This window comes from Humulus lupulus, chromosome 7 (assembly GCF_963169125.1).
Source record: "Humulus lupulus chromosome 7, drHumLupu1.1, whole genome shotgun sequence".
Taxonomy (NCBI): Eukaryota; Viridiplantae; Streptophyta; class Magnoliopsida; order Rosales; family Cannabaceae; genus Humulus; species Humulus lupulus.
The window spans coordinates 11,847,352-11,859,148 of record NC_084799.1 but is presented as its reverse complement, the minus strand read 5'-3'; the positions used below and the strand labels follow the sequence as shown (position 1 = coordinate 11,859,148).

At 33.9% G+C, this 11,797-nt stretch overlaps 1 protein-coding gene and 1 non-coding gene across 2 annotated transcripts; one reads left to right on the top strand and one right to left on the bottom strand.

Moving 5' to 3' along the window:
- Positions 1-5,680: 5,680 nt before the first annotated feature.
- TRNAR-CCG (transfer RNA arginine (anticodon CCG)) lies at positions 5,681-5,753 on the bottom strand. Its single transcript has one exon. It is a non-coding gene; the product is annotated as a tRNA-Arg (tRNA).
- Positions 5,754-5,865: 112 nt separating this feature from the next.
- LOC133790690 (protein CHLOROPLAST J-LIKE DOMAIN 1, chloroplastic) lies at positions 5,866-9,965 on the top strand. The gene is made up of 10 exons (XM_062228427.1): positions 5,866-6,056; positions 6,283-6,379; positions 6,533-6,637; positions 6,721-6,798; positions 7,391-7,446; positions 8,021-8,078; positions 8,403-8,528; positions 8,633-8,728; positions 9,162-9,233; positions 9,627-9,965. Exons 1-10 carry the CDS (start codon positions 5,938-5,940, stop codon positions 9,687-9,689), a joined length of 870 nt encoding a protein of 289 aa, XP_062084411.1. The 5' UTR covers positions 5,866-5,937; the 3' UTR covers positions 9,690-9,965.
- The last annotated feature ends 1,832 nt before the right edge of the window (positions 9,966-11,797 follow it).

Sequence of the window (11,797 nt, the reverse complement as noted above, 5' to 3'; positions counted from 1 at the left end):
TGCATACAAGTAACATTATATTATAATATAATTCTCATAAACATGCATAAACACATTTAATGGCGTAATTAAGCAATTATGGCCCTCCCGGCATACAAATCCAGCCGCTAAACCACATTAGGGAATCTGGGGCATTACAATATATATATGATATTGCAACACAAAAATCCTAATTGGCTATTTCACACAACACATTAATGACATAGAACCTCGAAGGCTCTATTCTCACACAACGATTCCACTAGACACCAATAAAAGTGTCCCATTTAAGCGCATAACACTTGTTCACGATCCACAAAAGACTCAGTTTCCTACGCTAGGGACAGCCTAAGGTGGTACCCCATTCTTTATCACCCTACGTCAGAAAAGAGGTTTTTTGTTCATATCCCCACGACCGTCCTTTTATTTACTAGGGACACCAACACGGAGGTGCCCCCTCATCCGACACGTGACGATCCCTAGATGGATACACAACTTGGGAGTGACCCTCTTTGGTACCCTACGATCCCAAGACGGATACACAACTTGGGAGTGACCTTCTTTGGTACATTACAATCCCAAGACTGATGGATGACATTGGGTCCACCAATTATAACTACAATCCCCAAGTAAATATGTGATATCAAGACTAGCATCTTCTCATCCTACAATCCACCAAATTGTATCAAATACTTAGTCAAATTTTGGGCAAAATACTTGCCAAATCAAAACCTAGAAAAGGCCCACAAACACAAAAGCCCATAAACACATTTAAATTTCTCTCACCATTCATTTCAGATCAAAAAGCCAAAATATCAAGAACACCAAGAACATTTAAACCTTTCATGAAAACCCTAGAAATGCATTTTTAAATACCATCCAAATTTGAACTAAACCCAAAAACATATACCAATATATATATACACACATATATATATAGAACTAAACCTGAATTTTTCGCTTTCTTTGACCTGAGGTGAGAAGTCCCAAACGTTGTTCTATCTTCTGCTCTTCCAGTAGACAAAAGAAGAATGGCTGATATTTTAAACTTCTATAGAAATGATATAATAAAAGAATATAAAGACTCAGCTTTTACCAGGGACATGACAACTTAAGGAGTTGTCAAACTTCGAATCAGGCAGCTGTATACGTCTAAATTCTGACAACAATATTGATGTCAAGCATTAAAGCTATATGCATGAAATAGACTAAGGACATAGGCCCACGAAGCCCAAAAAACAGATTTTGTGTGTTATATTTAAAACACATGACAAATGTTACCTTTTTTTATATATATAATTATATCTACACCTAGTCACGTGATTTTGTCAAAATAAGAATGATTATTTTGTTAACTTGACTCAGAAAGAAAACATGAACTTGACCTTGATCATTTCTATGGAATTCCATCACGTCATTTTATATATATGTATATATATATTTAATCTTTCACTTGATATTATTGTCCAAACTCCACCCTAAGTTGCTCTCCAAATCCAACACTTTTTCTTTAGGTCGCTCCATAGAATTCTCAATAAAGAATACATATTTCAATTTTTTGCCAGTCGATGCTACTACTCTCCAAGCCAACTTAACTTGACTCAGAGAGTAAGGGGCAAACTGTAGTGGCCAAAAATTACGCCAGGCCCAAATCAATTATGCCATCGGCCCAATCAGAAACTATAGCCCAATAAACACTAAAGAGACCATCAAGTTAAGTCCGTAAGGAACTACTCTAAACAACCAGGCCCAGTCTATGCCCCAAATAAATCTTAGCCTACTCATCAAGGGTAGTGTTGGATTTTTACTACTCTGTAAGCCCAAAAAGCTTTATAGAGGCAAAACAAGTCCAAAACGTGGGCAAAGGAGTTGGGTCAATCTATAACTCACCCAAAAGAATAGGTCTTCCTCCTTTTCAGGAGGAAGACCGCTTCTCACGTTCACTCCTCAGTGGCTAAGCAACAGACTATTGAAAACTTTATAAAAGCAAGTTTCAGGACCTGAAGGGGGGAGGCCTTTTTTATTCAAAAACTTAATCTCCCTCTAATACTGTCAGACCGATCACTTAGATCATCCTTCACTACCACATTACGGTGGATTTATTCGCTTGTTGTTTACTTTACTTACATTTTCTTTATTCTATATTTGAATTGCTTACTGACTTGACCGTCGGAGTCCCTTCGGCTGGCATCACCCCGGTGTCCCAAGGCTTTTACGGTCATTCTTCCTTTATTCTACAGGTTGTTAGTGCCCGCGATCCATCCTTTCCGATCATTGTAGATTTCAGCCTCTACAGTTATTATATTTGAATATCTTCCGGGTCAAATCATGTTTAATATATGTATCCTATCGGTATGATATTATACATGATTTATTTGACTGCCTATTAGATAATGAAGTTTAATATGGTGTTTGTTTAGTATATTGGTCCAAGTGGGAGAGATATTTGAATTTTTGTATGGACTAATATAATCATAAACATAATTCTATATTCACAACCATGTTAGGTGTTTAAATAGACAATATGAGTTAAGTATTTTGCTATGACTTTCAAAAGGATTTAGATTTGATGTTTTGTACTGTTTCATTTTGAATATATAGGTTGAGACTAAATAAGGATTTAATTTGCAGACCTTGTTTTTGGCCAATTACAATCTCAAAGTTTAATTGTTAAAGAGAAGATGATTATCTCAATGGTTATTTTTCGAGAGCACTATGGTTCATATAATTGTCTCTTCTATCCACTATTGATGATAAATAAATAAAGTTGTCTATGTTGGAGTTTCAAGTTGGGATTAGTCAAGGGTCAAAAGATTATTTAGGGAATAACTAGACTTATCCCTTGTTTTGCTTCCGTTGTTATTATTGTCGACCCTACAATCGGCCAAAATATGATAAGAAACTCCATATGTGAACAAGCAAAGATATAGGATCGAAATAGTTTTACAGACCTACAATTTCAAGCAAGAAATAAGGCTGGCGACATATACCTCAAAATTGTTAATCAAGAGCCATTAGTAGTTCTTAATCCTTATTTGGAGAGCTGATATGTTAATATCACGATTTCCAAGTTAAGATCAAGCATGGAAGTTTAGGCTTAATCACATGATAATTGGGAGATTTTTCTTGATGGCAGTTCTTGTTGAGAACAAACTATTTGAGGAACAAATTAAGGTTGATTAAAGCCTATAGCTAGTTACCATTATGATGGAATAAATTGTTCAAAATGCATTATTATTGGATGGTAAAGTGGTGACTATTTGGAAATCAATATATAAGGATGTGAGAACTAAATTCTTATTTTAGAATTTCATTTGGCTCAATCAAGCCTTGAGAAGGCAACTGACAAGGACACCCGAATTCAATGGATTATATTCGTTTTGGAAAGGCATCAAGACAATGGCTATTGTTATTCTCATAATGGACAATTCGAAACATTATCGTTAGTCAATATTATGAGAGAGATTAATGGGAACAATGATATGATTATATTATTACACGATATAGTACATTGTTCATATTTTATGATATCAATCTAATATGGAGACAAGTAAACCCGTTATTTGATAGTCTTTGTCGAATGAAGAATTTTAGAGAAGCCTTGCATGGTCTAAGTATTTAGATTATTTATGATGAGATCAACGGAAAGCTGAATTGTCTCATAGTTTATATTGACTAACTTTTGATGTGATTAATGTTTCAATTTAATTGAGAACTTTGGAATAGTCTAAAGTGTGATGTATTGTGAAAGGCCTAAAGTCCATGTGTATTGATAATAACGAGAGATCAATTTTGAGATTGTTCCATACATGCTTATTGAAGGCAGCCTGGAGTTTACTAAAGTATACGCATTCCCTATTGTGATATTTGTCATGGGCATGCTGGATTGATACTTGAGTAGTCATCCTTATGGTATCAAGGATGTGTTTGCAATCGACAAATCAACATTATGACACTCAATAGTTGGTTTTAGTGATATCGACTGGACAGGCTGCATGGATGACAAAATCCTTTTCTAAGCATTTATAATGGTAGGAGAAGCTATTTTGTGATTAAGTGTCTTATAAAATAAACACCTACAATTTCCTCTCTCATACATGCATGTATAATGGTAAGAGGAGTTATTTTGTAATTAGGTGTTAGGTGGACACTTACAGCATCCTCATTCATAGATGTAGAGTGAGTGACGTGTTATGAGGACATGGTTTATACAGTATAGCTGTGATATTTCGTTTCAGTGTCAAGAGTAGTTGACTCTATTGTAAGTTTACTAAACTTATGTGATAAATGTCACAGTCATATCTTTCTCTCGGAACTTGCAGAGTCTTTTTCCATTAATGATGATGGCGTTCCATTTGCAGTGAGAAATTTGTTGAGTCCTTTATTTGCATCATGACACGCACTTATAAATAGCATGTCAATAACTACACTGACAAGGCTTACCTAACCGTGTGTACGGAGAACATACTTCTTATGTGGATTGTTAGGTGCCAGAGATGTATTTAATTAGTGGGAGTCACCATTTTCATATATGGTAGACATGTTAAGGATTGTTATTTATTGTTGAATATATGCATATTGTGGATTACTCTTTGGCATTATGAGTGCACACTCGTTTGGTAATGATATAATGATGCGAGCCAATGGCTTAGTCTAGATATCATGTTTGAGTGGATCCATAATGGGAGTTATCGCCATGCTTTGTGAATCTCCAATGTCTCTTTATGTATCATATTTGTATCTTATCGATACAGTATGATGCATAATTGGTTTTATAGACATTTGTGTTTCTTGAGATTCTTGTATATAGACACTATTGTTCAATGAGCATTTGTTGGTGTAATTATGTAGTCCAAGTGGGAGAATGTTAGAATATTTTATATGGACTGACATAATTATATGTTGCTCACGTAGTGTCATGATTAACATGTAAGGATAATTATATAATCGGTATTGCATGCTATTACCATCGGGTCATAATGAGATGGACATAATATACTGACACGCTCGGGGCCCGTTGACACGCTCTCAATGTCTTTAGGCCAGCCCATTGGGCCAAGACAATTAATCCTCTCATTGGGTATCTAGGCCCAATAAGCCCAGTATGGTTTATAAAAAGGGCTACATCATTTTATTAAGTGTGTGTGGACAATTGGTGTTTTAGAAGAAAAATGAGAGAGAGAGAGTAGTGTTCATCTACACCCCAAGCACCTCTTTGATATTTGATGTGTAGGTGGTTGAATTGTAATGAGCATAATTATGGAGAATGATGGTTCACAAACTTGATCACAAAAGTAAGTAAAGTTTCATTTTATTCATATTATGTTTGATGCCTTAAATAAGATGTTTTCAATGTGCGATGTTTTCAATGTGCAATGTTGAGCATGAATATGTTTGATAAATTTTTAATTATTGTTTTATGCTCAATTAATTTTAACATTGGAAGCATAATTTTTTCACTTAAGCTTGAGTACTAAGAATATCTTGGACGAGACTATTTGTTTTGTGTAAAAAATTGATTTCTATTTGATCAGAAAAAGATAAAAATTGATATACAAGCTAAATTTAGTGTTTTTGGAATAAGCTATCCATTATCTTTTTGGAATAGAATAAGCTAATTAAAAAAAATTAGAAAAAAGAAGTTGAAACTAAACTTTTTTTAATAAATTTAAAAAATGAAGGACACTTAGCTATAAAAAAGCGTTCACGGTGGGACTCGAACCCACAATCTCCCGCTCCGGAGGCGAGCGCCTTATCCATTAGGCCACGCGAACAACTGATGCCTATTTTTCTACATTTTTAAAAGATAAATTAATGTATTATTAATTAATTTATTTATTTTTTCTCACACGTGCGAGAACCAGAAATGTGCGAATTTCACTTCGGGGACGACGGCTTAAATCTCCATTAAACCTTCGAGCTCGACTTTTTCCCAAATTGATTTTTGAGTCAAAGCAAATGGCTTTGGCAATCTCCAATTCCCTTCGCTGCCCCAATCCCAAGCTTCATCTTCCTCAAAGGAATTCTAATTCTCCTCCAAATGCTTCGCTTTCCACTTTTCCATCTTCCTTCCTCAGGTACAATTTTCTCGGAAAGTTATCTCATCGTTTCGTTTGTATTGTTTGTTCTTTAACTTTTTATTCCATACCAGTGAATTATGAAGCGTTTGGCAGTGTTTTGGTAGTTTTTCTTATCGATTTTCTTTTGGTTTGGGTATTGGTGGATAAGATGCAATGAATAATATCATATTGGTGTTTGTTTGTTTTGAACGTATGACAATGAAAGTAGTGTTAAATTGACCAGGTTTCAGAGGACATTAACATGGAAGGGGAGAGTAGTTTGTTGTGCTGCTGCTGCAGCTGGAAGTTCTAGTCCAGACAGTGACATAAATCCATACGAGGTGATTTAAGCTCATATGATAATATGGGCACCTGTTTACATTGATTGACAAATGCGTTTATATATATATATGTGTGTGTGTGTGTGTGTTTATATTTATCTGTATGTACACATACACTCAATTGGGTTTTCTCTTCAATGTTCTTGTTTTCAGGTTCTTGGTGTTAACCCAATTGAGGGTTTTGATACAATAAAGGCGAAATATAAGAGAAAGCGCAAGGATGCTGAGAATAGAGGTGATGAAGCAACTGCTACCAGAGTAGGTTTCAACTCTCTCTTTAAAATATTGGCTAAATAAAATGTTGTTCATTTATGTAATATTGTACATTTTTGTTTATGTAGCTGGAAAAGGCATATGACAAGGTCATGATGGCACAATTACAGAATAGGAAGAAGGGCATGACATTTGGTTCATTCAAGGTACAGTGTGATAATTTGCCATATTTGTTGGCCCTCTATTAAAGCTTCGAAACTAATAAAATTATGGGAGAAAGAAAACGCTTCTTCCTTTCTTATTTAGTCTTTGTAATGTTTTGAGTTATCTTATGAAAACCTAGCATTATAGATTGTCTGCAAGAAATTGCAGTCGAATATTCTAAAAGCATAAAATGCAAGACAATGTCACATATACACTGTCTGAGTGTCTTTGTATGTGTAGTCTTCTTCTGCCATGAGTTCTCTTTTCTGTTAGCTCTCCTTCCATTTACATTTTTAAATAATTCTAGATTCTCTATTGCTTGTTGTTTTTGTTACTTCCTCTGTAGTTAATATTCATCTCATCCATACACTGTGAAGATTTATATTAATTAAGTTTTCTTTTTTATTAATGTCGAATGTGTTTATAACCTTTTGCTTAGTACAATGTTTAGAATGTGTCTTTTTTTGTAGCGTGTTGATACTTATGTTATGCTTCCTTTTCTGCTTGTTTCTTTGAATATATTATTGAAGATTAAAAAGCTCTCATCTGTTTCATCTTGTATTAGCTATCCTTATAGAATGATTTAAAATGCAGGTCTCTAAGGATGTTAAATATGCTGATAAGCAGCCAATTGTACCGTGGGGGCCAAGGTTAGTGTTTATCTATATATAAGCTGTGCGTGTGTACATAAATAATTTTTCTCTGCGTCTATTTAATTTGGAAATATATATTATTCTACATTTCATAATGAACTGAGATTTAATAAGTGGGAGGGCAAAAGGAAGTGGATACAATTTTATGGTAGGCAAAAATCATAATTTACGTATCTGACATGTGCCAAGGTATCATGTTCTAATGTGGTGCCAGCTGGTTCCTCAATCACTTCCCTTCCAGAACCATATTAAAACTATTTTGCCACCATTGTTTGCTTCAGGAGATTTGACAATTGTGCAATATGAATACAGTCAGTTAGCAAAAGACCTTTGCAGATCTGGTTTAACACAAGAATTTTAGCACATTTTTTGTAAATATGGATGGTGAAATTATTTCTCAATCTGCATTGACTTTTCCTAACAAGCTGTGTTGGACAACTCGTGGTTCTTGTAAATGTTAGAGCTCAAGCTTTGTTACTCTCCCATGTCTGGCACAGCAGCCTGTTTTAAGATTTCTGTGTAGGACTGTGATATTGCTATACATTCTAATTGTATTATGATTTCTTTCCAGATTCACCAAGTCCTCTGTGCAAGATATACGCATCAACCTTGCAATATCTGCCGTCTTTGTAAGTAGTGACAATTTAGAGAGTGGTTTATCCTGTGTCCATATTTGTATTTGCGATTGTCGTTTGCAGATAGTGTTGATAATATATATATATATATATATATATATATAAAAGACACATTTTCCAATTCATTCTAGAAAATTGAAGGTTGAGCCTTTTACCTTTAGGAGTAGTAATTGATACTTATGACTGTTTCTATAAGATCTATAGTGTTGAATGGCAGGTCCAGCCTTCATTACATCTTCAAGTACATTAACAATTCAAAAATTATGGCTTGGATTAATCACAATTTTTGCATCCTCATCTTTGCTTACCTTTCTGCAGATGGCTTGGATTCTCATCAAGCGGAATGCTGAGTATAAACCTTTGCAGTTTCTAGGTTTTGCATTTGTTTATCGGTTATTTGAGAAGCTGAAGTCTTTTGAACCAGCTGTATCACCAACATTTACAGTGAGTAATGCAAAATCAAAACATTTTTACTCAAATTCTGTGGCTCAGAAACAAGAAACACTAACTTGCAAATTGGTTGATACTCAAGTTGATCTTTGCTGCAGGAAGATGGTGAAGATTCAGGGAGGGGACTGCGTATGGGGAAACGGCTGCTTCGTTCCCTTTGTCTAGTTTTTGGCTGTATCTCTGTTGCCTCTCTTGTATGATTTTTGTTTAACTAGTTAATGCATATTTTTCATAGATTGGTAAAGTCTTCTGGTTTTTGGTAAACCAGATAATAGAACCTATCCCTTACGGGTGATAAAAGGTCAGCTTTTTATAGTGTTAGCATGCATACCAGATTTATTTTAGTGGACTTCTATATTTAGTAGAATGTCTGTAACCTTTATTTTCCTCCTTCCGTTTAGTTTAACATGGATGTTTTTGTAGATTGTGCGTGTAATCCTTTCAATAAATTGATTGAAATTCTTAAATGTTTTTCATGTCAAAACCATCTTCACTATAACTTCTTGTTCTCAATGTTATTTTACTATCCTCCTCTGCATTTATGGCTGTCTTCTGTTTTTTCTCTTCTGTATTTATGGTTGTCTTTTATTTGTTAATAGTTTCAATTTTGTGTATGTGTGTGTGCAGGCATATACTGGCATTTTGAATCTGATTGAATACGCGGGAGGCTACATTCCTGCTTTGCTTTACAATAACCAGGTATCACCATTTTCTTCTTGGCATGAACTCTCACTTCATATTATAAGATGTAAGGATCCTACATTGTAATATTGCATTACTTAAATTAATAAACCTAGTCTTAGATCTTAGACAAAGACATTCACAATAATGTTCCTCATTGAAATGGCTTTTCGAATTGTTGCATGCAGTTAATTGCAGAAACTAGTTCATTATTGTACTTGTTCTACTTCCTTTGTTTTAAAATGAATAAAATTTTGGAATTGCATCACATTTTGATTATAACCACATTTTAACAACCTGTTGCAGCAATGCAAAATAACAACGGACTTGACTATTTTGAGTTGTATGCGCTTCCCCTAGTAGCTTCAACATTTGTTTTTTACAACCTTGTGACAATGTTTACCTTTGTAGGAACTGCTGATAACCTCATCAACTGCCGTCATGCTCTCCATTATGGCCTCCTACTACAGATAATGGATACATTCTAAAGAACTTAGGGAGAGCCCAAGACAGGTCACCATATACCGGCTTTCTTCTCAGTTAATTTTGACTTAAATTTTGTCAAATGAGGTTTCAATTATTTTTCCAATCTAGTAAGTATGTGTAAATACCATCTTATTATCAGTATGCTTTGTTCTTAAGTTGCTTCTTGCTGATAGAATAAAAAATATTTAGTTTTTTCTTCAGTAAATGGGATTGAACTCGAAATTTAATTTGGAAAAGAGATCTCCATCTTTTGTCTTGTGATTACTTCCCCAAAGGATTTTTTAATGTGCTGCAGGGTTACATCTTAATTTCTGTAAAAAAAGAAAAGAAAAGAGCAAATCTTGAGTTTTTAAAGGTGTAAAACAATGAGAAAAATAGGTGGCAAAATAATTACAAAATTTTGGCCTAAATCATCATTCAATGTAGGAATTGATATAAGAATGTGTTACTTATTTATCAATTTAATTTTGAGATAAAGTTTTATTACTCTTGATATGTTATTTTAGAGTTTGATAATTTAAACAAGTATCCATCCAAAGTTTTTTTTTGTAACAATGGTACCATTTCAACTCGTTTTCTTTGTGTCAGTGAACATTGGACGATACTGTGCTGGTGATATGAATTATGGAGTGTTTGTTTTGGTGGGTTGAAAAGTATATTTACAATAAACATGAAAAGATTATAGGTAAATCATAAATAGTGACTTTCAAGCGGTGATTATAGGCAAAATATTTAACTAGTAGTAAAATCTTTTATTAAATTAACTAATATTATTGAGGTTTGAAACATTTTGGGAAAAATATAATATATTATATAAAAGAATTTGTGATATTTAAACACTATTTCTTGTTATTTTATTAGTTACATATTATGTCATTAACATTCAAATTATTATGATCATTGAAGGAAAAGAAAAAAAAATGCACTTTAATGAAATAAAAATTGTATAATTGATAATCTAGTTAGTCAATTTTGGTGTGTTTGGTTTAAATGGTATTTCAACGTTTTTCTTCCTACTAGCGTTATTTGTCACTAGTCCTTTTGGCTATCAACCGTCTCTATTTCTTTCCTTCTTGTTGCTAATGACTTCACTCACTTGAAAGTAAAATGATTACATTAAGCAAATTTTGAGCTATCTTTAAAGTATTAAAACGATAAAGAAATTTTACGGTAGTTCAAATGTTAAATAATTTTACATTCACAAATTAATATTATCTTTTGGTATTTCAAAGAATCAAGACCATAATTATTGAGTTTTCTTCAAAGTGCACATTAAACTTGTTAAATAGCAAGTAATAATATGCCAATTGTCTTATGTATATAATGTTCATTACACCTTTCTTTGATATTACAATCAAGGACAAGAAAGATATTGAAAACGTCATGCGGATCACTTGTCCCGACTTGAATTCAGCGATCCCGCTAATGGCCCACCTATTCATGATGATTTCCCCGATAAAAAATTACTTTCTGTTACTAAGTTACCATGGTATGCTCACATTGTGAACTACTTAATAACATGTGAACTTCCTCCTGAGTGGAGTTCACAAGATAAACGCAAATTTCTAGTCGAGGTGCGAAATTTCTTTTGGGATGACCCATACTTATTCAAGTATTGTCCTGACCAAATCATGCGAAGGTGCATTCCTAACAATGAGGTGTCTAGTGTGCTTAATTTTTGCCATAATGATACTTGTGGTGGTTACTTCTCCATGAAGAAAACTGCTGCAAAAATCTTACAAAGCGGTCTTTGCTAGCTCAATTTGTTTAAAGACACCAATGATTTCTGTTGTTCTTGTATAAGGTGCCAAAAGTTAGGTTCCTTGTTAGTCGACACATGATACCCTTGAACCCAATTCTTGTTATCGAAATATTTTATTGTTGGGGGATAGACTTTATAGGACCATTTTCATCTTCTTTTGGCTACCTTTACATTATTCTCACTGTGGATTATGTTTCAAAATGGGTCGAGGTCGTACCTTGTCGAACCAATGATAACACTACAGTTGTCAAATTCTTGAAAGAAAATGTATGTTATCAAGGTTCGGTACTCCTCGCGCTATCATCAGTGATCAAGGCACTCATTTTTGCAACAG